At 46.6% G+C, this 27,096-nt stretch overlaps 2 protein-coding genes across 4 annotated transcripts; one reads left to right on the top strand and one right to left on the bottom strand.

Annotated features, from left to right (window-relative positions):
- Positions 1-7,272: 7,272 nt before the first annotated feature.
- On the bottom strand, positions 7,273-14,593 carry gdf6a (growth differentiation factor 6a). The gene is made up of 2 exons (XM_076012825.1): positions 14,018-14,593; positions 7,273-9,862 (listed from the first exon to the last, which is right to left on the bottom strand). Exons 1-2 carry the CDS (start codon positions 14,376-14,378, stop codon positions 8,907-8,909), a joined length of 1,317 nt encoding a protein of 438 aa, XP_075868940.1. The 5' UTR covers positions 14,379-14,593; the 3' UTR covers positions 7,273-8,906.
- Positions 14,594-16,864: 2,271 nt separating this feature from the next.
- sybu (syntabulin (syntaxin-interacting)) lies at positions 16,865-26,535 on the top strand. Of its 3 annotated transcripts, none has more exons than XM_076012855.1 (8): positions 16,865-16,953; positions 20,366-20,417; positions 20,575-20,761; positions 21,673-21,876; positions 23,125-23,224; positions 23,332-23,484; positions 24,828-24,983; positions 25,307-26,535. In XM_076012855.1, exons 2-8 carry the CDS (start codon positions 20,394-20,396, stop codon positions 26,499-26,501), a joined length of 2,019 nt encoding a protein of 672 aa, XP_075868970.1. In that variant the 5' UTR covers positions 16,865-16,953; positions 20,366-20,393; the 3' UTR covers positions 26,502-26,535. The 3 variants fall into 3 exon arrangements, with proteins under 3 accessions (XP_075868970.1, XP_075868971.1, XP_075868972.1); XM_076012856.1 differs by having other exon boundaries at positions 16,872-16,953; positions 21,727-21,876; XM_076012857.1 differs by lacking the exons at positions 16,865-16,953; positions 20,366-20,417; positions 20,575-20,761; positions 21,673-21,876 and adding an exon at positions 22,296-22,448.
- The last annotated feature ends 561 nt before the right edge of the window (positions 26,536-27,096 follow it).

Raw genomic sequence — 27,096 nt, 5'->3', positions numbered from 1 at the left:
AGGCAAGAAGCCTCGAGACGGGAACATGACCAGAATGAACAGGTCATCAGGAGCCACGACTCTGAGAGAAGTTGTGTCACGGCCACATCACACTGACACAAAACAGACAGAGGATGACAGAAGACATGTAAGGAAAGGAGTCACATGGGAAGGCAGGAATCACGTCTGTGGCTGTGACTATTTTAACCTGCTGTGTGTTGTTGGGTAGGACCTTTGTCATGGCGATGACTGGCAACGTTGAAACTTAAGTCTTAAGTATCGTTGTTTTGTGTTTGCGAACCACTTTTAATTATTCTCAGCTACTCAATGTATAGTTGAACCGTATTTAAAGACAAGAGGAGAGATATCTCAGGCTCTGGACTCTCTGTTTCTGGGTTGAAATACTCCATATGACATACCAGCTTAAGCTGTTATTTTTGTTTATTTTAGTGTTTCAGATATTTAATTGATATACCAGATCTGTGTACTACTGCCAACCATCTTCCATCTATCGCTGCCTTTTACAGTCAGCTCAGAGCAATGCCTCAGTGCTGTTGGCATTCCCCTTGGATCTCGTGTTTGTTTGTTTATTTCTTTTGATGTTCTTTTTGTCTATTATATTTAACTGGGTGGTGTTGTCAGCTCAACACCTACCGTTGAAGGACTGTTGAGTCACTTTGTCTGGCTAAAACCCATCTACCTGTCCACCAGGACTGGATTGGACCTACCTTGACCTTAGTCTCTGGGCAGGCAGACCATTCAGGGACATCATTGTCCATAAAAAAACATAGCCAGAAGCTTTCAGACGTCAACAGGATTATTAATGTTGTTGCTGTTGTTACCGACTCCAAAGACTCAATCAAGTCTCTTATGAAGAACAAAACCGCACAAACCAAAGATGTTGATTGTGTTTTTGAGAAACTTGGGGATGATGTATTGCTGTTGAGTGTTGAAATTGTATATGTTTCCTTAGATATAGTTTACATCTGAAAATTAAGTCCTACAGATTAAGGATACATTAATCACAGAAGATTTAGAATCTTGTACCTACGATTAGACAACAAGAGGCTGATTTGTCCACAGTGACAACTCAAGATCTTCCCGAGGAGAATGTGCCCTGACAAAGTTCTTACATCTAAAGAGGCGGATGGTCAGCCAGAGTTCAGTAGAAGAGTGGCTCAAGTAGACACCAGACAGCAGATCCAAACTGAGATGTGAAGTGCTTTTTGCTAACATAGACAGACTTTGAGAAAGACGAGAAAGGCAGACAAAAATAGGAGGCGGAGGGGTCAGACAGAGAGAAAGGAATGCTGTTTATCCATTGCACTCATCCATAAGAGGGCTCCATCTCAACAGTCAGTCCGGCGGACGTTGCCTTGAGTTCAGCGCCGCATTCAGCCAACCGCCGCCCGTCCTGCACCCCCCCACCAAACCCTCCTCCTTCCCCTGAACCGCCCAACCCTAAACTGCCACCACTTTACCAACACAAAAAGACGCAGCACGGCACTTTCCTTTTCACCCTAGCATGAAACACCTCCTCCCACGCCACCCAACGCACACACACACACACACACACACACACACACACCCTGGCCTCCCCCTTTCCCACCTTTGTATCAGTTGAAAGGCATATGGTTACTGCCATCCGATTCCCCTCGGCTGAAAGTGCCTTTCACTTTACCGCAGTTCACAAAGAGGTCAGACTTCGGCAAACAGAAATATTGTGTGAGAGCTCACTTTTTTTGTGTGTGTCTGCCTGAGCGGAGGGATGTAAGAGACACAAGAATAGCAGGGGAGAGGGAGTCCCTGATAAAGTTACATCTGGTCAAACAAAAACCTCATTCCATTCCTCGTGCCGGAGCGACAGAATTTATGTCGTAGTGAGCCACGAGCGGAATTTGAGGGGAATTGACAGAAGCTAACCTCGGCCATCGCAGGCCCGTACATCACTCATTGAGCACCGCGTTGTGCGCCGAGGTCGGATTACCTGATGCAGCTCAACCAGGCCGCCGTTATGAGCCGCAACTGCGGCGTGTGATTTTCAATAAAAAGTCAAATGGCGAAGGATCAGAAGACAAAAGTGTCTTGTCCGAGGCGAGCGTCCTGTCTCAGGCGAGAAAATCAATCATCCAATGGCAGGCCGGAGGTGTCAGAATTATGGCCGCGTGTGTAACTTGATGAGGTGGTGTTTTCACTCACAAATCCCCGGGTATCTCTGGCTATCTGGTCTCCACAGCTCTCTTTGTGCTCCGGTGGTAAATGATTGATAATGAGTGTTCCTCAGCCGACCTTGTTTGTTAAAAGACCTGCACCCGACAACATTGTGGCCCGAAGCAAAACTATTTGTGACACACACACACACACACACACACAGACACACACACAGACCCACTCCTATCACCCAGTATCGCCTTTGCAGATTAAAGTTGCTGTATATGGGCTCTTTGGAAGTCTAGCCACATCTACTTCAGGGTCCCTATTGTGTTGTAACCCCATTGTAACCCTCTAATTAGACTCCCTTTTCAGGCACTAATTTATGGCCAATATTTATTTGGCATTAAAGAGAGACTCTTTAGAAATTGAAACACTTTCTGCAAGCTTGAAAAGAAAAATAACAGTAATTCTGGAAGAAAGAAACGTGGTGTTTATCTTGCTCTTTACTGGGGTTTCTTCTAGAGAGATAACATCTGGTGACGAGGCGTCAGGCTCGGTTTTACTCCCTGCTCCGATTCAAGGAGATCTTCTCCCAGCAAACTGCCCCCTTGAGGAACAGTTTGACAACTGTCCTGGAAGCGTGCCTTGTTCCACTGGGCCGTCAAAAATGTGTTCAAAGGCTGCTGCCAAGTATTCCGCTCACAGCTGTGGGCACCGCCGAGGGGAGGGCCAGAGACAGTGCACGGTTACATAAAGTACAATGCCATTATTTATGTCTGTTGTTTTGCATGTTAAAAAAAAAAAAATACATATGCATATTTATGAATTAGGGAGTGTGATGGTAAAGAATTTGTTTTTGGCCCTGAAAGGAAGACAGCCCAGCAACCATAAATCTTTTCGCCTCAGCAGAAAAGACAAAATGAAAATAGCCCCGTCATAAAACATCTGTATAATGGCTCCTTCCACCACCAGCACATAATGGGGCAATTACTGAAAATGGTGGGGACAGCAGTGTGAAATCTTTTGCCGTCGTCTCGATACTCGTAGCGCAGATTTTCTCAGGATATGGATCTAATAGTCCTTCAGAACCAGCCTTGGGAATTTCCCCAAACAAATAAAATGATTAACCCGCAACTCCCGAGAACCGTGTCTGAACCTCTCTGCGATCAGTGACAGAGAGGTGCATCCAATCTGAAACTGCATTATTGATAGCTGATCTCTCGGGGCCAGCAAACCAAGTCGGGCCCCCTCGCGTCTTCCACACCTTGTAATCAAGCGTAATTGAGGTTAACTGTACGGCACAGCTGAAACGCTAGACAGGTAAAGCGGCGGCCCTCTCATGATTAATGTAGTGTGCTAGCGCTCGTGGGCTCTGACCTTTTGAGATAGGCCAGGCACCATTTTTAAGTGAAAGCTCTGCCTCTGCCAGGTTGCCGAGTTGTCCATCAAGCCTCCGCCCCACCCCGCGCAACGTCAGATCCCTGTTTTGCTGCCTCATTGCCCCTGACCCATGTTTGTTTGCCTACACGTCTCGTTTTACAATGCACAACCAAACCAACCCCCCCTGCTTTTTTTTTTTTAAACTACCGTGGTCTCTTTAAATGTCTTTCAGTTAGTCAGTGTGCTTAAACTGTGCATGCTTCAAAGGAACAATAACAAATAATTTATCTGCAACATATTTGTGTGACTTTATTTTAACTTTTCTGCTGGGTTTTTTGCGGGGGGGGGGGTCTTTCCCTAGACTTAGAAATGCTTTCAGGTCTAATTTATCCGCCTCCAGCCGTGAACACTATTGTCCGACTCCGGTTGGCCGCTGACCCTCCCTCTCCTCCCCACAAGCCTGCAAGGATGTGAATTGGCAAAGAGGTCACGTCCTGGCCTTGCTCCCAAACATGTGCATTGTGAGAGTTAACTGAGCAAATTTACTTTTGGCTCAGGCTCATTCAGCCGCTCTCGCGCTAACACAGAGAGACGCTTACCAAATAAAAAAAGATGAACTGCGAGTGCGCAAAAAAGAAAAAAGAGAGAGAGAGAGAGCGAGAGAGAGAGCGAGAGAGGTCTTCCTCCCCGCGCAGATCCGCAGGAGGATCGGAAGGTGTGCTTGCGGATCGGAGATGGCGTGGACCCAGGTCACCATCTGTAACATAGACCAGGGGCAGTAAATGGATGAGGAGGGGTGAAAGGGCACCCTCAGACATTCCTTTAGAAAATAAACAGAACAAAAGCCAGTTTCTCCGGACAGGTACCCCGAGCAGATTTATCAAGTTGGCCAGCTTTTTTTTTTTACCACTTAATCCAAAAAATACGTAATGCTCCAAGCTTTTTTCTTGAATACACACACAAAAAAAGTTGTGGTCGTTGAAGCTTCCTCTGAGAATCAATTAACCCACGCCGGTTTCATTCTCACATTTCAGAGGCTCATCTGGGGAGTTGAGTTTAATGCAATTAGCAGGTTATCTTTGGTGAAGTGCTCTCTTCCCGTCACCTTCTGCTCTGATAGGAGGAAGGGATGGCGATGACACGGGCAGATGCCCCATCAGTAGAAACACCCCCGGTTTTTTGTTACCAAAGGCTGTCCGAGGGTTTATTATCGCGCTTTGTGTAAACACCAGCGACCGAGTGCGGCAAATCGTTTCTTTCTTCTAACTTAAAAAACGCAACAAAAGATTTCTCCCTCAGCGTGCGACTCGCAAAACTCAACACAAGACACGTTTTCCAGATCATGTTTTGAGAAAATGACGGCCGGAGGGGAAACGAAGTGACCTCTGGAATTAAGGGGCAGGCAAGTGTATTTAATGTTTGTAGCCGCCTGCTTTTGTGCCGAAGCAAGTGGTTCAATGAAAGGCGGCGGTCGGGGTCACCTCAGGCATCTGCTGCTTCCTCGCACCACTCACGGGTCCATCTGCATACGCTGTCGGCCTTCTGTCCACTCGTACGGACTGACGGACGCGCAGACAGAGAGAGACAGACAGAGAGAGAGACACGCGCTTCCCAGTGGCACTAATAAAGACACACGGTTTCCACCGATGCCCTACTTCTACCAGCGTCGGGCTCGGCCAGCCCCTCCCCAAATCGACTTGCATTCTTGGCAAAAGGAAAGTGTCAAACTTTATTATGAAAGGAGCTACAGTGTCTGCAAAGCGCGAGATCTAACGGGAAACCGGAGATGCGGGGACCCCTCTAGAGGCAACAAAAAAAAAAATAATGTGTGGAGTGAATTAGCCCCTGAAAAATAAATAAGTTCTTGTTGGGTTTTATCAGCAGCGGTTAAAAAGTCAGGCCTTGGTCAGCCTCCATGCTCTACTATTTCTTCGCCTCCCTTATACATTGAAATTGAAGCCACTCAACGTTTCAAAGCGCAGGATCTAAGTCCCCTCAATAAATTCTCTAATGCCCTTTAAACACATTTCTGCTCGCGTCGAGGTCTCGGCCGTCGAGGGGATCAGCGTGATTTATGCCTTTCCCGCCGCTGATGAGGACATCAGCGATAACAGAGGGGTTAAGTATGAGGAACATTTTCTGTTTTATCTTGGTGAGGCTCCCTGCTTTTCCAGCCATACCAACACCTAGTAGATCTTCGGCCACGCCGCCCTCACGGATCCCCGCGCGCAGATGTGGGGTGTCAAGACTATTTGTGTTTCTGATGAAAAGGGCCCATCTCTTTGCCAACTTGGGTTTGCTTGGACAAATATATTAAGTCCAGCTTTCAAATAAACACAACTCTCCTCACCCCACCTCCCCACACCCCCACTCCCCGGCTCTCTCTCCATCCCAGCGTGCAGCGGAGGGACAATAGGGCAGTTGTGATGAACTTTATAGGAACATTTAACTTGAGAGTGAGGGATTGAAGCGGGTAAACAAAGCATTCCTTTCCCTTTCATCACCGCTTAACTGTTCCCCCGAACATTCAGCCTCACCTCCAGGCCAGTGCCCACCAGACCGATGGGCTTGTCAAATAAATGTAAATCAAAAAAGGTTTATCCTGCAATGTTACCATGATGACGCTCAGAAATCCAGACCTGATTGTGCAACGTCGCCGGATTTTTCTAATCCAAGATCAGCGGAGTGAGGGCGGGTTTAGGGGGCGGCGCGGCGGCGTATCTCCCACAGTTTACGTGAGCGGCTCCTGCCTCGGTGTTCCAGACTCGTAGCCTGGGGGGGCCATTTGGTTGTACTCAGGGGGATGGTTGTTGTGTCAGTCATTTGTGGCAACCGCTAAAGAGTGCACTTAGCATCCTCTGTTTCCCCCTAGCAAACATGTGGGGAGTGACATGATACTGTACAAGAGCCTGGACAACATATAACATTTCAAAGCAATTTCCTAATTGTTTCCAGGCCAAGGTCGACAGCCTATATGGAAGCAATCCTTTCGTTCAAAGTTTTTTTTTTGTTTTTTTTTTGTCTCCCCCTTTTTTTTATGTCGATGCACAGATTGGGAGACATTAAAGTGTTAAGTAAACTTGACCCAGGCGGGCTAATTCATTGGGAAATGGCTGATGGTTCCGTACGTTCCCTGCCATATCAGTGACAATTGGTCAGTGGATTTCCTTCTGCTTGGATGGTGACCATATGTTTATTGGGCTTTTGTGGTGCGAGCCGCAAGCCCCAGCCACTGAATAATGATGTTTGTTGTCCGTGATGAGGGAGTGTTTACCGAGAGGAAGAGCAGATTAGCTGGAATACCTGAAGGCGAAGGGTACATGAGCTCCTTTTGTGTTGTTGACTTTGATTTTAAACAAAACATCTTTGCATGTGGTTAACATGTATATGTGTGCCTTGCTTTAGGGGTTTAATCTTAAATGTTGTGTTTTTATTCAGCAGTTACATATGATTTAAAGCATATTAAAACATCCAGAAAGGATTTGAATGTGTTTCCCAAGGCTTCAGGCTTTTATTTTAGAAAAAAAAAAGAAACTATTTCAGAGACCATGATTTGAAACAAACAGGTTATTTGCTCTTGTTTGGCTCCCCTATTGATCCCTTGACAACATGTCCATAGAGTTATGTGTTTCTACTTCATGAAGAAACTCCCTGCAGTGTTTTTATTTTTATTTTATTTCTGAGTTGGTGTATAGAGTCACGGGGATTTCAACATAAACCGAATGCAAGCATGTACATTAATCATCAGAAGTAGCAATCTTAGTTTGGAATTTTATTTGTACAGTAATGGTGTGGAATATTATCCAGTAATATATGTATATAAATGATCTTATATATCATTGTAAAAGCTCTTTACACTCTAACTGAATGCACCTCAAACCTCGGATCCTATATGCAATTATGAGGTAGACATTGATAATGGTATTTTCCAACCTCTGCAAAACAACAACAAAGAAATATCGAATACACATTAAATTACTTTTCATCAATGTACGAAATATATGATTATCATGAAACTCTGTACATCACAAATAATAAAATAATTATAGAATAGAAATTATACCGATTTGAGTGCATTTGTATATTTACAAAGAAATGCAGTTTTCTCATTTCTTCATTCGTTGCACTTTGTAAAGTTTTTTTCCAATGTACAAATATTTACAGATAAAAAATAATAATGAACAGCAGTGCATTCAAAGCAAATGTGCATTTAAATATCGTCTCTTCGTCGAGTGTCTTTTAAAAAAAAAATCCATGTATTTTCGTCAGGAGAGAGGGGCGAACCCTCGCTGACCGCGCGTCCTCGGCGCAGTCGTGGAAGTGCATTTCTTAAAGATGCAGACTTTTCAGCAACAACAACAACAACAACAACATCAAGTTCGCTTCATTTACGTGTGCTTATTATTCATTTTCTTCTTCTTCTTCTTCTTCTTTTTTTTTTTTTTTTTTTTTTTTACAACAGGATCCCAGTCAGTTATAAATCTGGATCGGTGTCCTTTCGTTCCACAAACGCGCATGAAGCCTTTTCAAGCGCCTCACAACCGGTCTGAAAAAAAAAAGAAAAAGAAAGAAAAATCTCCTGAAGGCATTACCCTCTTATCTCCCCTCTGCAGACCAGTGTGCGTGCATTTGTGTGTACGTGTGTGTGTGCGCGCATGCGTTGTTTTTTTTTTTCTTCTTCTTTTTTTTGCTTGGATTAGAAATTCACCCCTTCTCTCTTTTTTTTCTTTTTTGTTTTTTTTTTTTTTTTCTTTTTTGTTTTTTCTTTTTTTTGCATTTGCTTTTGCAGAGTCAGGCACTTGCTCGCGCGGGCCCTGTAATGACTCCAGCTGGACAGTGACAATTACGGCCTCGGATGCACATACCCGAAAGGAGTCCGGCCCGGTTGCCAGGATTATTACACGGCAGAGCTGCAACAAAGCGCTCGACGGGCAGAGCCCACTGTCCTCTGGCCCTCGGCACGAACAGGTGCACAGTCGGGCTCAATGGGCTCCCATCACGCCTTGTGCCCGTTCCCTTGTTCCCTTGTGCCATATGGACACGTCTCGGTCTCTGGGGGAACAAAAGCCCGTTTGATGAGAGATGACTTGTTGCACGGATGGGAAAGAAGGCGCGTAACACTTTTTAAGGCGGGGGAGGGGGAGGTTTATGGGGAAGGATGGGGGGAGGAGGGGGGGGGGCTGTCGGGCGTAATGAGTCTGAATAAATTAGGCAGGTAACGCCGTTGCGTGCATCCCTTTTTTTTTTCAGTGAATCTGCGTCATCGTGCGTCAAAACAAAAGCAGGTGGCAACGTGAGAGGACTTCCTCTGGGGAGGAGGAGCGGTGGTGGGTGGGGGACCCCCGTTAGAGACTACCGATTTTTGGAGCGTGCTTCGCGGACACGCGCCGCCGCTACCTGCACCCGCACTGCTCCACCACCATGTCCTCGTACTGCTTGTACACCACGTTGTTGCCCGCGTCTATGTACAGGATGCTGATGGGGCTGAGCTTGGTGGGCACGCAGCAGCTGGGCGGGGTGCTGTTGGGGTCCATGGAGTTCATGAGCGTCTGTATGATGGCGTGGTTGGTCGGCTCGAGGTGCGAGCGCAGGGGGAAGTCGCACACGCCCTCGCAGTGGTACGCCTCGTAATCCAGCGGCGCGATGATCCAGTCGTCCCAACCGAGCTCCTTGAAGTTGACGTGCAGCGCCTTCTTGCTGCACCTGGACTTGGACTTCTTGCCGTGCCGCTTGCCGTGCCGGTTGTTGAGCGCCGTCCGCCGCCGCCGCCGCGGCCCTTCGCCCCTCGCCCCCTTCAGGGAGGCCCAGTCCTGCGCCACCGGCCCCGCCTCCCTCTCGCCGGCGGCGGCCGACTTCCGCGACTGGATCTTCTCCTTCATCTCGTTGAAGAGGTTCTCCCGCTTCTTGGATCGGGTGTAGGCCACAAGGATGGCCTTCTCCCGCTGGGGCCGGCCGCTCCTGCCCAGCCCCAGCTGCCTCAGGTCCACCTCGGTGCCCGTCTTGCGCAGCGTGACGCGAAGCTGCAGGCAGAGCTGCTGCCCCCCCTGCTGATAGCGCTGCTGGTGCGGGTGATGGTGCGTTTTAAACATTTCCCACACGTCCAGAACTTCCCAGCCGGCCTTGGTGGAGTCCAGCGGATCCAGGGACCTAGAGTCCAGCAGCCTGTCCGAGCGGCAGGGGTAGACCTGGATGTCATACAGCCCCGCCGCCGTCTGCAGGGAAGTCTGCAAATCCCCCGGCGCTCTCCTAAATATCCTTAATTCCGCCCCGACCAGCTCCTCTTTGTCTGAAAGGGTTGAGACATCAAACAGATACTTTTGTCTTCGCAGAGGAGAGTGCAAAAGATCGTCTGCAAGGATAAAAGAAGAAAATAATTGCAGTCAGATTCACTTAGGGTTTACAGTGTTCAGAGGGCCAGAGGGAGTGAGGGGGGGGGGACTCACATTCTCCCACAGAGGCCTTCTCTCTCACTCTCAACGTCTTGTTTTTCAAATGTCCAGCCATGTCTGAAACAAACTGCTGCTGACATGTCCTCGGTCTGGACCAGAAAGCCCCAGTTAACACTAAGATTATTAGAATGAACCACCATTTGATGGTTTGGGGCAGAAAATCTTACCGAATTGTCCCAGGCTCATTTATTTATATCTTTATATGTCTTTTTTGGCAACACAATATCATGATGTAAACATTAATATGCTGAGATAAAATATCTAGATATATTTTTGCAGATTAAATGCATCAGATTTGAGTATATTCATCAACACGTTCAGTGGCAATGGCAAAAATGTCGTTTCTCAATCAAATGTAGGTAAGACAATATTTGATTAAGGTCAGTGCGCTAAAAATAAATTAATTAATTAATAAATAAATACTTTAACTCTCTTCTCACTCAATGAGAGTGATTACTCATTCCTGGCTCCGTGACAGTGTGAGGAAGTAAAGTTTTCCTTGTTTCGGGGGTCTCTAAGGGTCTCAAATCTCAGCAGCAGCCGTTAAAGATGTGGTGAGACCTCTCGCAGGGATTCAAGGCAAAGAGAGATTTAAAAGGAGAGAGGGGGAAAAACAACAAGGGGCCTAGTGATGTGAAGGCCTCCGGGTTCTGCCAGACACAACGGACCAAAGGCGACATACTGTACACTCATCCGAACAATACACAATTAACGCATTATTCCGGCTGGAGACCAGAGAGGCCTGAAATATGAAGTCAAGGCGACTGGCGTAGAACAAAGCACGGAAAAAGGCGTTAAAAAGTACAAATAAGCCCGCAAATTAAAGTGTAAGTAACAGGAAACATTTTTTTTATAGAAATATGTAGTTGGCTAATTTATGCTTGTCTAAAATTGCGAAAAGCAGCATATTTTGTACAAAAGTAGTTTTCTGGATAGAATAAATAATAATTTTCCGGATTCTTAAAAAGACATAAGAAGGGAAAAAGGGGAAGCTTTTGTATAAAATTATCATTACTGTTTTCTTTATGTTGTACTTTTAAAAATGTGTCGTTTTAGTGATTTTCCGAATTTCCATTAGCAACTGCGATGTGGCTGTGTTAATCCAAAAGGAAAAGGTAAATCAGTGGTATAAATCTCAATCACTTCAATGACTGTCTTTGATGGAAACTTGTCGTTGTATTTTGGAATACAATAAAATAACCTAGTTGTTTGCTTGAGATTAATTAAGTGGTGGTAAAAAAAAAAATAAAAGGCAAAGGATGAATTAGTCTGTTGTCTCTGTTTATATCAGATCGCGCTTCTCCAAAATAAAAGTGACGTGCCTACACCCAAACACTCCTGTGATATAATTTGTAGGAGTTGTTCTGGGCAGATATTTGAAGCTACTTGTCAGTTTCCCTCCGTGAACCCCACCGACTCCAACAGTAAAATCAGATTGAAACCTTGTGCTCGCTTCGGTGACTTTGCGCGTCTGGTCTGCATTAAGATTCTTCTCTTTTTTTTTTTTTTTTTTTCTTTTATAAGACCTCAAACAAATCGAAAGCAAGTTCACCAAATAATTAACAGTTCTGAATTCCCAGCTTCCTCATTAAAGCACTTCCCCTCTTATATTTCATAGCGTGCTGCCAACGACAACATTCCGCCTGAAACGCGCCTCGCACGGAGCGGCTGACTGACTGACTGAAAAGACTGTTGGAATTATTCACAGATATTGATGTTGACAGATTTCTTTTTAAATGCAAAGACTTTGCCTTTGTTCGTTATTCTGTGAAACGTGTATTCTTCTCCGTTGTAGATAATTTGATGAAATGCTGATCGGTCAAAAATAATAAAATAAAACATCATAAAATAAATAACATGTCGGCTTGCGCCTTTTGACCTTGTTGCTTGCACGTGAACAAATTCAAAACACGTTTTTATAATTTATGTCTCTGTTTAGAGAAAGAGAGGAGGAGGTTGTGAGGTGGGGGAGAAGGGGGCCGAGCTGCGCCATCTGCGCTTTAATGAGTTACCCCAAGTGCCAAAAGTAATTTTCAGATTCCGGGTTATTCTTTTCTGATCTTGGCTTTTCTGACCTCCAGGAAACACCGCGCCTGCCTTTATAAGCACGTCTCGTTTACGCGTAAGGACGCGCAAAAGGCCGGAATAGCTGCAGATCATGCATGCGCGCAATTTCTTTTAAAAAATAAAAACGTGCCCGTGAGAGGATGGGCAGCGCGTAAAAAAATAGAAAAGACCCCAAAACTTGTTAATTTACGCGTCGAAAGTAACCCTCCCTCCCGTGTGAACGTGTGTGTAGTTTTTAGCTGAGGTTCACGCTGCAGGTTAATGCAATGTAACACTTTGGGGAGGCTGGGACGAATCCCAAAAGAAACCAAACGCGCTTGAGCTGAAGGAACGGGAAGAAAAATAATTTACCGTAATTAAAGTGGCAGTCGCACGGGGATGTTCCAATGTTAGAAAAAAGGGAAAAAGAAAAATACGGAACAGTTCACAGCAAAGGGAGTGTTCTCTCATAATATATTTATATTTTCTTTCCACTCTCGCCGTCTCTCTTTGGTGACGTGCCCGTCGCGGCCGAGCTGGGTCATTATGGGAGAATAGACAGTGTTTGATATGTTATGACATGAACACTCAATTAGATCACCGAGTTCAAATACTCCAATCTGCCGTTCGATGCCAAGCAGCTCTCAGAGGGTCCAGCTCGGGGTCAGAGCCAGTGACACATCACATCAAAATCACGGGAGAAAGTGAAGCGTTTTTCCTATCAAATCACTTCTCACCACAAGGGGGTCGGACACGCAGACGAGCCTTTATATTAGTCCCTTTAAACCCTTGTTTTCTTGGTGGGACAACAAAAAAAAAAAGAAAAAAAAGTGCTGTGATCCATTTGAAAGCCTCGAAAAGGTTCGGCGAAACAAACGAGCTTAAACCCTATAGTCGTTGTTCGGTGATGTTGCGTAAAAATTTAGGAAATATCTGCCGCTGCAGCAAAACAGGTAGGTGAGAGCTGAACAGAAGCCGCCCTGCACTCTGCACTCAATGTCTCGTCATGACGTGATTTTTCTCTCTTTTTTTTTTTTTTTTTTTTTTTTGCAGTGGATCGCAGCGTTTTCAAGCAAGCAAGTGGAGGAGGACGAGGAGGTGGTGGTGGTGCAGAGGGGCGCAAACAAAGATAGCTTTTAGTCCCCCCCCCCCCCCCCCCCTGCAAAAGATTAACCTGCCGTATGTCCTCTTGTGTGTGCCGGACGTGTTGGTGTTTATCAGAGTGTGTTTGTCCTCGCTGGCCGCTCACATCGCTTGGTTACACATGTGAACTGACCCAAACACCTGCTTCTCACACCGAGCCGCTCCGCCACGGCCCTCGGGTCTCTTTGTCAGAGCCGAGAGTGGGCCAAACTGGCCACTGGGAGGCCAATAGCACTCGACTGTTGATAAACGTACATTCGGATTTTATACGCCTTTAGGCCTCATTCTGAAAATGTAGGAAAAATGTAAATTTAAAAAAAAAATCCATAATTTTCTACTGAATTTTGCCAAATAACAGAGGGGGGAAACACTTTCCCATTTAAATGGAGCCTGCACTGACAGTGATTTACAAGCTTCATTTAGAGAGGGCCTTAATTAGTGTTTTACTGTCGTGTAACCCCGAGGTTAATTCATGGGTAATAGAAAATAATACTTGGGGAGGGGAAGAAGGCTACACGTTGCAGCGTCTGTGCGCCAAAAAAGAGCTGCATGCACGAAGCATCCTGCACATTTCACATTTTGCATTTTTTTGGGGGGAACCCCTTTGACTTGTCATATTTTGTGGTGCGTAAAAGTGCAAGTCGGCGAGTTTTTCCTGCATTGAAACCTGCGTTAAAGAACGCGCAGTACCCTCTTCTTCTTTTTTTTTTTTAATCTGCCTGTGCATTGCTGCCGTTTCCCCGCATATTTTCATATCAGACCTCAACAGAGGAGCGTTAAACCGAGTCAGCTGAGGAACCGAAGTGTGCCACAGAAGTGTGTGAGAGTGAGCTGATGCAGCTGGCTGGCAGCGGACTGAAACCAACCTGTTCCTCTGTCCACAAAACTTGTGATGGTGTTGGCGGATTTAGAGGAGCGGAAAAAGCTCGCGTTTAGTCCGAGCTTCTCCGCGGCCGAGTACGTCCTGTATATGGAGAGCATGTAGTCGTGCGGCACAATAGCGTCCTTCGGCTCCTCTTTGTGGTGGCCCGCGGCGTGATGCGATGACGCGAAAATGTCTTTTAAGTACGCGGATGACCTCTGTCCGTCGGGATGAGAGTTCCTGGCTCCCTTGTTTCTCCTCGGCGCAGAGGGGGAGATGATAGCAGCAGACTGGAAGCACGGTATATTCCCAAGGAAAACGAGGAGCAGGCCCAGATACAGCGTTACGACTCGGGGTGCGTCCATGGCTGGAGGGGCAGGAGGGGAGACGGCGTGGAGGCTCTTTAGTTTCCGCTCGGTGGAAGTTGGTTTCCCTGGTGTTGGATTCCCTCGGTGTGCGCCTCGGGCTCGGAGAGCTGCTTTGCTTTTGAGCTCCCCGCTCGCACCAGAAGAAGTGCGTTTTGCGCTCTGGAGCTCGCACAAGAGTGGAGAGCGCTTGGCCGGGAGAAACACGCCCACATGGTCGCTCGGTGTAGGGCTTCCCAAAACATTTTAATGTCACGGACATTCAAACAGACGCGGACCACAGAGCCGGGGGGTTTGGGAGGGTGGAGAGGGGGGAGAAGAGGGGGGTCTCGCCACAGGACACAGACAGGGGAAGTCCGTGTGGGAAAAGATTTATTGGTGGCGGAGAAGCCACTTTCCCAACAACCCTGCCCCATTAATAGACAATATAAACTTCTTTCTAAGAGGGGTGTATTAAAATACTGAAGCAAAACCACTTTGCGCACTGAGAAGTTGATCGCGTCAGAGCCAGAATCATGCATGTCTAAAATTTAAAGTTTAGATGTATGAAGTTCACAATCCAAGCGTCCATTTATCAGTCAAACTTCGCCTCATCATTACCGGTTGACACTGTGCGACAGTCTGCAAGCCGTGACGTCACATGAGATAAGATTAGATTTTACACACACAAATAATAGAAATGTTTTGTTTTGTTTTTCTTTTTGAGAGAACGCTTGTTCTGAGCTTTACAGTTTATTAATTGCAATATATTACTAGATCATTAACGCTGTGTTTAATTGGTCATATGTCATGTTGTGGATTAGAAGTACATTGGGTGGGTTATAAATCTTGGTTTTGGTCTCAGAACACGTGTGTAAATCAGCGGAGAGCAGAGCCCACAGTGCATTAATAATAGAACCTGTCGGTCCATTCGAAAACGTCGTCAACATTTTAAACAGCACTGCTGGCCTCTAGTGGCAACAGTGTCTTATTACAATCAGGCGTCTCCCACGTACGCAAAGACCTGCGAAAACAAGGACAAATGCTGCCTTCACGTTATCTGAGAAAATCTGGCAATACAGCTTCAGGTTTCATCTTGAAACAGCACCACCCTGAAGGGTTTTATCTTTTAATTCGTCATCTTCGCCTTTAACTGAATCCATTAGAAATAATGTTATTCAAATTACGAAATAAATGTGCCAATGAGGTTATACATCAGTGCGTGGAGGACTCTGAAATTATCGAAATTGAGACCAGACAAGTTGGACATTCTATTTTAATTTTACCCAAAATTTGTAATCAGTAAAGTGCTGCAGAAACTCGATTCAACAGTGGATCATTTGACGCGTCAATTATTCAGCAGGGAGTGGGCATCCATCCACCCGTCCCTTTTGTATTCCTGCCTCCTCTTATTTTTTCCCCCAGATCATTAAAACATTGAAATGATCAAATTTTAGTTTTGATAATGCAATATTACAATATTGTCTGAGCGCTTGATCTGATATATATATATACATATACACAACTATGTAAAAATGTGTAAGAGCTTATTGTACACACATTTTTCACATTTTAGAAAATAACTATATAGGAGCGAGTCAAACAAACGATTAAAGACTTGTGCTCTGTGATTCAGGTCACTGATGGTGACGTCTCGCCAAAAAACTCCAGTGTTTCCAGCGCCACCTAGCTGATCCAGCAGGGGGCCCCAACGTGACAAGAACCAAACGCTTCCGTTTCAGATCACATCCCAACATGTGACACGAGACCGCCCGAGTACCAGATCTTCAGCCCTCCCGAGTCCAATCTGACTCTCAGAAGGAGACGGAGACCAGCGCGTGGACGTGGGCTAGTGTCGTCGTGCGCATCACGCTCTCGTGTCATTCCACCAGATAAATACCGTGGATAAGAACCGGGGTTGAAAAGTAGCGGCCGCCACCCCGATTTCAGCACCATGGAGAGCAAACTCCCTCCAGAACCGCGGATGAGTCAGTGGCTCGTGCAGGCGTGCACCTGATCGTGCGCATCGTGCGCGTCACGACCACAACACACGCTCATTTTGTGCACGTCGGTGTCATTTAAGTAAGTCACGCAAAAGAACTGAAATCTCACCGTGAAATGCAAGGTCACTGATATGCATAAACGCGGTGACAGCACACAATACACTTCCACAACATGGAATCACATTGTGCCGGAATGCACCAGTAGCATCCATATGAACTGCTGGACGTGTGCAGCAGAGGGGGGAAGCGATCCATTAAATGTACATCGCCACGCAGGGCTCCATATGGCGGAGGGGGTCTCGATCTGCGGTTAAGTAACGCCCAGACGCGTTATGTAACACACCGGGGGGGGATGCTGATGCGCGTGCACCCGCGCGCGTGCTCCCGCTTCTTGTCCAATCGTTGCGTGTTGCCCCCCCCCCCCCCCCCCGCCGCCCCTTCCCCCTCCCACCCTCCTCTATCCGCGCGCACATCTCCTCCTCCAGCCAGCAGAGCTGAGGCTGCCACCGCCGGAGCGCCAGCAGTGGAACGACCCTTTGTGCTTCACCGCCGAACACTGACGCGCAGCATCCTTCCGACAAGAGGCACCGAGGGTGAGTCTTTCACGTATGTTCTCTGATCGATTAATGGTGTTTAAACACCGGTCCAGCATCAGCGTCAACACATATAGATGGCAGCTGACGATGGCGAGCCATTGGGAGGGGAGGCGAGGGAGGGTCTGTTTACAAGTTCAGTGGGTCTCCTGGCAAAATAGCACGCGCATGCGGACGAATTGAATGAATTTGAAGTGTATGCGGTGGTTGGGCGGTTGAGGTGTTGGCGTGGTAAACAAGCCCAAGTCGTGATTTGTGAATCTCCTGGCAGGAGGGGGAAAGATCAAACATTGCAAGTATGAAACAAAACAAATTTCCAGCATCGACTTAGTATGACGCGTGGCCTGGCAGAACACCTGAGGACGGTGTGGCGCACCATGCTGTCATTGTCTGCTGACACGAACAAGAAGGAAAACAAAAGGGAGGCAAAGAGAGCACGAGCACAAGGAGCACAAGGCTGAGTATGAAAAGGTCTCTTGGTGGTACAATAACTCTTGACTATCAGCATCAGTTTTGCTGATTCCCTTTTATCATCATTGTAAACAACTATTCTGTTGGTACTGGTCCTGTGAGGCTCTATGCTCCCTGCAATGGTCACAGAAACTGAAAGAGATAACTGAGGGATGACATCATGCCGGAGTGATTCGGCCTATTTCGCGGTCGACTGTGTTACAGAGTGAGTGAATATGCATCCAAAGGCCGGAGAAAGTCAAATATATTTGTGATGGGACAGTGTGACTCCCACTTATCTGTCTGGTCCCATGGAGGAGCTGTGAGAGTGACTGGATTACGTAGTTCCAACGAAGCTGAAAATAAACCAGAAGCATCACGTCAGTCCATCAGCGCCGGACAGCATATATTTTGATTGGGGTGGATTAAGCACTACGCCCACGCCACGCTGCTTGAGACCATCTGGATGAGGAAGTATGTGTGTGTGTGTTTGTGTGTATGTGGGGCGAGAGCTTCACAGCAAGCTTAAGGACTTGTTTACCAGTCGGTCCATCTCAGACTAACAGCTTTCATAAATAACCCTTTTTGCCCGGGATATGACGTATGTCAACAGCCCAGCAGGGCAGGTGGGGGGGTCGTGTGGAAGGCTTGGCTGAAGATCACTTGGCCATCACTAGAAATGTGATACAACTAACCCCTCCTCACTAGGGTCCTTCATCTCAGATTTAGATTGTCGCTTGACTTTATGAAAGACTCTAAAAATTCACTTTCATTGTCACTCCTCTCAAGCAACTTTCTCTGCTGTGGCACTAAAGTTGCCCACAGCGATCTCACTACGTACTTACTCACCTCGCCTCTATAGTTTCCTCAGCTCTATTCAATCTAAATTCTCCTTTCAAGCACACACTGGAGAGGGGGGATAAAAAGAAAGCCTCGCTTTATTTCACAGACCGACTGAAGGCCGGCGTGTTCATTCAGGCGGAGAAAAGCTGTGGAGCTGAATGGCCGACACCCACGCAGAAACCTCGCCGCGCACTTCGCTTATTCTCTCCAAGAAGGACGACAGCTTAGAGCAGCAGAAGCCGGCGGATTCGCTCGTAATCATTAGAGCCCCTCCGACCGCGGCGTGTTGCAGAGGCGGCCGTGAGTCACGACTGAGATTGTCCTGGAGGAGCCCCAGCACCAGTGAGGATCCGGGACAGTTAGAGTGAAACCGACGGCAAGGTGCTGAAGTCTATTTCTGTGCCTGATGAAAGGAGGTGGGTCTCGATTCCCGCGACACTCTGGTCTATTTTTGAAATCCTCTTTGTGCCTCTGAGGCTCGGAGAAGGAGGCTTTGGCAGGGGCCGCACAGAAAAGGTGGAACTTATTGGGTCACTGATTCGTGGTGACACTATCAATGGTGGATTCGGCCAGTCGGATGAGCTATTCGGTACCGACAAACTTCATTCTAGGGTCAAATGACATCAGGATGTGTTGGGGGAAGAATGATTCAGATTCTGTGATGCCCCCACCACAGCCTCAGGGTTCAAAACATCCCCACTTAACCCCACCACAAAAACAGCCAAAATGTGTATGTGCTTACGCAACTGACCCGCCTTAGGTAACAACTCCGAGAGGAAATCAACAGGCCGGAGGAAGGGAAGTGATTGTGCAAAGGTTATTCAAGCGTGAGAGAAATTCTGCATTATTTAGCATCAAAGCATCCATAAAATATTGTGCACGCTTGTTTAAATGTGCGCGCTAAAAAAAAACTGCGTTACACAATAGCCTCTTTTTGTAGCCTTGTCTCACGTAGTTTACCAGTGAACGATGATATAATCCTTCCCCGCTACCTTTTACATCTCATTGCATACAAGTGTTTCACAGCTTCGGGTCGAGAGAACTATCTGCAACTTTGGCACAGGAGACTGGTAAACTGTGTTTTACATCAAGCACAAATTAAAACCAAAATTAAGAATTATTTCTATTTTTACACACAAACCAAAAGCCCTAATATGAACAAACATTTTTAATGTAAGCCCATATGTTTCAAACAATAAAGGAGTGAATTTAAATCATGTCAAATCTATCTAATCTTCTTATTTAATATATCCTAATACACTTCATGTCTTACCAGAATGCATTACCTTCAGTGGAAGATCTGGGAGCCCAAAAGTGCAAAACACAATAGAATAAAATTAAATGAACACACAACAGCAAGTAAGAAAACACAAAGCACAAAGAACAGGAACAAAATGATACACTCGTACAATTGTATACTCGCTGAATTTCGCTGAACATTAACAGAATAATACAATATAACATGTACTGTGGGTCCAACTAAATATTCTTTGACAAAAGTCATTGGAAGTGATGATAGCGCTAATGAAAATTTCCCTCCGGTTAAAAAAAAGAGTGTGTTTGACTAATCAACGACTATTTTGTACTTTGGCATTGAAATATACAATTGTCTTTTCTGGTTTGTTGTGGTGATTTGCTGTTGGCTTTGGGTTTTACGCCACGACGAAAGACTATCTGTTGGTTTCTTCTTGTTTTATTAGGATGTATCGGATTGTATTGACTGCTAGAATTCTTTCAAACATTTGGTCTTTAAAGCTTGGAATTTTTTTCTCATTTAATTCTAATTTCTTTCATTTGATTTTCGTTCATTTGTCAGATATGGAGCAGACTTGCTTGTGTGTTTTGGGAAGGATAATGTTGTCTCGTTTGATCATAGACTCAATTTGGCACAGTCATAGCGGCATGGCTGTCTGTCAGCTGTGCCAGTGAGTGCCAGTGTGCTTGTATGTGTGTGTTTGCATATCGGCAGGATGGGTGGGATTTAGAAGGCACCAGAGTTCAAACACAGGGCCCTTGTGTACCAAGAGTCTGAGCGCCACACTGAAGCGCTGCCACGTCGGCATCGCACGGATAAATAAAACATTTGACTTGACTTTTTCTCCTCCTCTTCACTCATCAGGGGGAAAAAAAACACGCCGTGAAGCACAATGGGACCATTCCAAGAATACGAGGTTAGTCTTTCTGCATTCTGATTTTTGCATGTCGAGTCAGTTGTCTGGGAATAAGCGTGGGGGAGAAAGCGAAAACGTTTTTGACGCCTGCCACAAAGGTGAAGTGGATCTGGGCTGTTGTCCAACTGAGGATCAGAAGGATGTCTGTGTTGAACAGGAGAGGAAGTCGCCCGAGAAAGGAAGCCCCCGCAGCCGCATCCCACGTCTGGTCCTCCATCCCTTCCGGCCAAAGGACAAAGGCTCCCCTCTGTCAGATTCACCTTTCTCAGAGGAGGAGGGCAAGGAGTGCGACATGAGCTCAGACCACTCCAAAAGGACAATCAGCAGCAACAGCTTCTGCTCAGGTGAGACATTTGTCTCCAGGCTGGAGACAGCTGTGAATATAACAACAGATAATTTTCAGTGGGTAAATATAAAATGGTTTAAGGTGGCAGACTCTTTAGATGGCAAATATTTTACAGAGTAAAATCAGATATTATCAAATGTGCGTTAACTTGTGGACTGCATTTTATCTGCTTTACCCAGATGAGGTTAAGATATCAGTAAAGCACTTTCTCTAACCATCATAGACAGAATAGGAGTGTGGCTGCTTCAAACTTTTTTCAGGAAGGCAAAAATTGGGTTTTTTTAAAATATTTTTTTCATACAAAAAATTTGTGAAGAAGGAAAAAACATGGCTGCCTTGTTAAAAGTCCCACTAAATGTGTGAAATTTGTCCTCTGTATTTTGCCCATCACCTTTGGGAGCGGTGAGCGACAGCAGTGCTGTGATGCTGGGGTCACGACCCCTAAAGGATTTTATTACTGGTGAATGCAAATAAAGAACTCATTTTTTTCACCTGTAAAACTCTGAACTATCTAAACAGACGTTGAACATTTTCACTAAACTGTGCAACGTTTTGATTTTTAAAAATCCAAATAATTTTATTTGGTTTAATGAAAGCCTGTCAAAGCTGTGATTTAGAAAGTGGTTCACCTTTAACACTTGGCGGATTACACAAACAGGATAATTCATGTGAATTTCCCATTGAAAGCATAGTGCAAATGAGAAAGAATTCAATTGTATGTTTTGTGTGTGTTTGTGTGCTACATTCACCTTGTGAAAGTTCAAGCCACTGCAAAAGGTTTTTGCGGTGCTCTGTGTCTCAAGGGCAGCCGGGCTCAGCCCTCAGCTCCGGCTGCCCACTTGTGTTCGCTTGCCTGCCACCACGCCGGCCGTTCTTGGCAACCACTGTCTGTGTGCCTGTTTACAATAGATGACACCGGCTGCCCCACTAGTCAGTCTGTGTCCCCCTCCAAAACCCCGTCAGGCTCAGAGCAGAGTGCCCGCGGCTCTCCCACGCTCCCCGAACGAGCCAAGACCAAAGTGAAGAGGGTGAGGGTGATGACGGAGTGGAGCGGAGAAGCACGGAGCAGCCAGAGGCACAAGAGGGAGCTGAGGTCGGCGATGAAAGCCAGAGGTAAACCAAACGTCAAAGGAGCTCACAGATAAAGTTTTTCTCCTCAAGAAAGGCAGGTGTAGGGTCGGCAGCATCTAAAAATGACACTTTTTTTTAACATAATACTTTCACAAGCATGAATTGAAGGTGGGCCAATGTTTCTCTATTATCCAGTGTGTGAAGACTGCCCGCGGACCTCACATGTAAATATCAAACATTCTCAGTCACAAAAATTGAAACTGAAATAAATAAATAAATGAGAAATCTAAGTTGTTCTCTTGCAAGGTTACAATTATTCAGTTTTTTTCCCCTAAACTTAGTTTTTACTCGAAGTTGGAATTTCCCCCTAAAAAAAAAGAGCTGATCTTGAGTAAAAATGAGGGAGGAGCCTGATTGGGTAAAGTAAAGGGTTTGGGAGCTTAACCAATTAGGCTGATTAGTTGGAGCTGGTTACACTGATTCGGCTGTGCACAGACCCTCAGCTGACACACCGAAGGGTGGATGATCACTCAGTTTAGAGAAAACTATTTTGTTTCACAGTCGTCACTGGACACGTAACATGGTTTTGTTTGATGGGAAAAGATGCTACTCAGGTATGGCTTGAAATTTGAGCTTCTCTTTTAACCGTTTAAAGCAAAACCATTTATCTCCTGTGCTTGCTGAGTGAAGCTGATGATTCAGGACTGTGCTGAGGGTTGCAAGACACAGAAAGAGGAGTTGTTGAGTTGAGCAAAGCAGATTGTGGCAATTATGCACACACTGAAATGGATGTTAATGATTGTGTCTGGCCTGCTAGTGGGAATTGTAATCACAGGTCGTGGGTTGTTGTCCTCTTTAAATGCTCTGTATATTGGAAATGGCTTGAAAAAGGTAGAATATGCTTAAAAGTGACACTAAAAATGAAGATAAAACCCATTTATTTCTATGTTCAGCTAAATGTTGATCCTCAAGTAAGAACAGTGCCTTTTTGTGAACAGGGGTGAAATCTGCTGTTGCTGTTTGAATTCAACTTTGTCCATATATATCCCATAGTAGATGAAAGTTAAGCCAAGCATGCGGGGCAAATATGCAGAGTTTGAGCTGGCTGTTGTTTTGTTGAAGCTAACACCTGCTAGCAAGCACCCCCTTTAGCTGAAAAACTGTTTGCTGCGTTTAGCTGCATCCTATTTGAAAGAAATCAACAAGGAATTTCAAGAGGCAGATGTGTGACAGTGCCTCGGGTGCTTTTAGTCCAAAGACATGCTAAGGCGCTAATGTTTTGCACCGTAGGCAGCGAGGCAGACTTCAGCTCCTCCAGCAGCACAGGCAGCCTGAAGACCAAGGGTGTGCCTGCTTTCAGTTCAGCTGGGAAGAAAGCTCCATCTCGCAGGTAAAGATTTATTATGTGTCACCAATTAGACGCTAGTTGATAAACCAACGACTTCATCCGCTCATTTTCTAACTGTGGTGTATTTTTTTTTTTTTTTTTTTAACAAGTCGTGGTGCTCACATCAGACCTATCCCAGTATTCAAACCGGCGGGGAGCCCCGTGGCAAACCACGATTCAGTGCTCTACGCTCCCTACAGGACTCCTCCGAGAGCTTCCTCATCGACTCACAGCAGCAGCTGCAACTCCAGCCCCACCTCCAGGTATCAAGCAGGGCTTTCATAGCATGCATTAATATTAAAAATTAAAGATAAAAGATTATATTCACACAGAATCGATCATAGTTTTAGAGATGGATCTCGTTTGGTGATCAGTAAGGCAAACTAAGGGGCATGAGCTTCCTACCTTTTTCGCCACACAGGTTCATTATACAAATCCAATCCTCCCTGCTTGAAGCAAAAACAAGTAGATTTTGGAAGACCTGGGAGATTTGGACTGCGGCACTGATAATGCCCAACAAAGCAATGAGTGAGTGGGTTGGCTGGATTAAGCTCAGACGGTTTTATCATTTCCTCTTCCTACTCCAGCCTGGGATTATATCGGTCATGATTTGGCTGCAGTGTGGATTAATGAAGATTTAATATACCAAATGTCTGAATATGGTACCCAGACAGTGACCCCACTCGCTGCGGCCAACTTGTAGTTGGATTCAAATAGAATTCTCCCTTTGCTTTGGAGCAAGGCAGTCGGCTGGAAATGTTTTTAAATTCGGGTTGCATGTATGAATAAATCAAATTGGGGGGGGGGGGGGGGATGTTTGGGATTGTTTTCAGACTCGGACATGGTTCCCCAGGATGTCCGAGATACTTGGAAGGTTGACTGCCAAGATATATGTTGGTAGCTCACTCTTATTAAAGATGTCTGATTTGATACGCTAGCAGAATTTGCCCTCTTTACTATGACTCCAGCTTCTAACCCTCCACTCCTGTCTCTTTAAGACTCCCCGCCCCCCTGCCTCGCTCAATGTCATATGACATCCGTCGCCCATTCTGCTGGGCTGTTTCTATTTCTGCCCGGATGCGGCGGCGCACGCTCGCATCAAAGCCTCAAGCATCCCAGGTTGCTAGGATATTGTGCCAGTGGAACAGAGGGGCTTACGCGCCACTTTGCATATTAGCCAAATCCACCCAATCATCCACAGCAGAAAGCCCACAAATCCCTTTATCTTTTCCCTTGAAACTGTGATACTGTGCTGATAACATACGCTGGACGTACAGAACGTCAAGGCCTGTTGTCTTTATGCAGCACAATGATTTCCGTCCTTGCCGACGCTGCTTGCATTTGGATGAACCAAGGTTTTTTTTTGCCTCCTGTCTACATGCCAGTAATCCTGAGTCAGACGGTAATTCCAGGCTTGGGAGAGCATCTGCCCTGGCAGCACTCTCACAGACAAATTACTGTTGGCAGAGAGCGTTTTTACTCTTACACATCAAATTGCCTCGACATCCCCAGTCTGGGGAACCGATGAACGATGGTGGCTTTTGAAGAGGTGAAGTTGATTTATTTTTTTGGTTTTAAACCAACGTGTTCTTTGTCTGGCGAACAGAAGAGCCAACTTGGGCCACTACCACTCTTGCGGGGACAACCACGGCATTAGACCTCCCAACCCAGAGCAGTACCTGACGCCCCTGCAGCAGAAGGAGGTGGCCATCAGACACCTGAAGACCAAACTGTTGGAGTCTGACAACACAGTCCACGACAGGTTAGCATTCGTGCCGTCATTCAAGTATTTGGCTTTATTGTTCTCATCATCATTTTCTTCATATTCTTTATTTAACAAATTTAACAAAAAAACAAACCCATTGAGATCTCTTCCTAGAGTTACCTGATCAAGACGACAGCAGATACAACAGTACAAAAAAATTGACCATAAAATCAGAAAAAAAAATTCCAAAAATGGATTTATAGTTGAACACAAATCCACTGAGAAAATCTGCGTACAGACAATGACGGGCGTATAAAGTGCAATGGTGGCCAACGGAGAAACTGTCGAGCCGTGTGCTAATAATCTAATCTCTTGATTAGAGAGGCAGAGATTGAGGAGCTGAAGGCCCAGCTAGGAAGAATGCGGGAGGACTGGATCGAAGAGGAGTGCCACCGCGTCGAGGCTCAGCTCTCCCTCAAGGAGGCCCGCAAGGAGATCAAGCAGCTGCGCCAGGTGGTGGAGACCATGAAGAGCAGCCTGATGGAGAAAGACAAGGGCATCCAGAAGTATTTCATCGACATCAACATCCAGAACAGGAAGCTGGAGTCCTTGCTGCACAGCATGGAGCTGGCGCAGAGCGGCTCCAACCTCCAGGACGAGAGCGCCTTGAACTTCCTGTGCGACAGCCCTGACAGCGGCGGAGGTGGAGGCGGGAAGAAGATGGAGGAAGAGGAGGATGACGGCGGGCTGGAGCTGGAAGAACACGGCGTGGAGGCGATGGCCGACAGCAGGCTGCTGCTGAACGACGAGATGGCGAACAGGGCCGACATCCTGGAGCAGGTTCTCATGTCAACCGCCGTCGACTTCAGCCAGAACTCGAGCGGACCGCTCAGGGCCGACCCTGGGCCCGGCGTGTCGGCGCTGTCGGTGGAGGCCCACTGGTCCGAGGAAGCCGTCGAACCCCCACTTACACCTCCACAGCCGACTTCGGAGAACGCCCATCTCTCCGCCACGCCCTCGGGTGCCCCTCCTCAGCCAATCACAGAAGAGAAGGGCATCCAGGCCGATGTAACGCCCTCGTCTCCGGACCTGTCGGCTCTGCTCCTCCAGCTGCTGCACATGCAGGGATCGGCGGGGGGCCACACCGTCCCCGAACCCCCACCCATCATCCCCAACGCCACCGCCACCGCATCATCCAATCCAACACCGGCGCCGCCCAGCCCCGACGCGTCAGTCGACTCCGGCGCGTGCTGCTCGGAGCCGGCCGAGAGCCGGCGCTTCATGAAGGAGCTGGACTTCGGCGTGGGCGAGGAGGAGGAGGAAGGGGAGGCGGGGGCGTGCCCGTTGTCGTCGTCGCCGCTGCCGGGCGCCGAGTGCAAGCGCTACTGGAGCGACAGCTTCCTGGTGGACCTGGTGGCGGTGGCGGCGCCCGTGCTGCCCACCGTGGCCTGGCTGTACTCGCGGCACGGCGTGGACGGCGGCGTCCCCGTCTACAACATCGGCGCCCTCATCCGGGGCTGCTGCATCATGGGATTGCACTCGCTCCGTCACGTCGCCCGCGGGCCCAGCCAATAGAAACCCTCCCCCACCACCACCCCCCGCCCCCGCCTATACCGCATGCACGCGCCCCACTTTGACCGGAAAAAGCACTTAAGCATCTTTTCATGACTTTTTTTTTTCTCAAACACCCTGATGACTTTTTTCCTGTTTTTTTGTTTGTTTGTTTCTACACTGTAACTTTGCACTGTGCAGTGAGTTCAAGGATGATGGTGACAAGAAAGGGATTACTTTTTTTAAAATATTGGGTTATCTACATATTTATTTATGTATCATTTATGTGTATAATAAGCTGATCATCAGGTTAGATGGTTATGTGTTGCCCTCGTTGTCTGGTGTCCCCACTGTCCTTCTGTTGGGGTCGGGGAAGAGGTTCCATTTATATGGCAGGATGAGATGTTTTCAGAGGTGACAGGTTGAATGTTGAATGACTGGTGGATGGGTTTTGTTTTCCTCTTTCTAAAAAAAAAAAAAAAAAATCTATCATGTTTTGAGTTATTGTTCAAGAAGACACCTTCAGCCAAAGCTTAATGTGAGTTCACTGTTGTTTTGTGAAGATGTATACATATAAATATATTTTTTTTCCCTCTGGACGTAGAGCTTTATTTGGTGA

This window comes from Nelusetta ayraudi, unplaced genomic scaffold (assembly GCF_046127955.1).
Source record: "Nelusetta ayraudi isolate G7.1 ecotype Tasmania unplaced genomic scaffold, CSIRO-AGI_Nayr_v1 ptg000136l, whole genome shotgun sequence".
Lineage (NCBI taxonomy): Eukaryota > Metazoa > Chordata > Actinopteri > Tetraodontiformes > Monacanthidae > Nelusetta > Nelusetta ayraudi.
The sequence above is the reverse complement of the archived record's forward strand: the minus strand, read 5'-3'. Positions and strand labels throughout refer to the sequence as shown.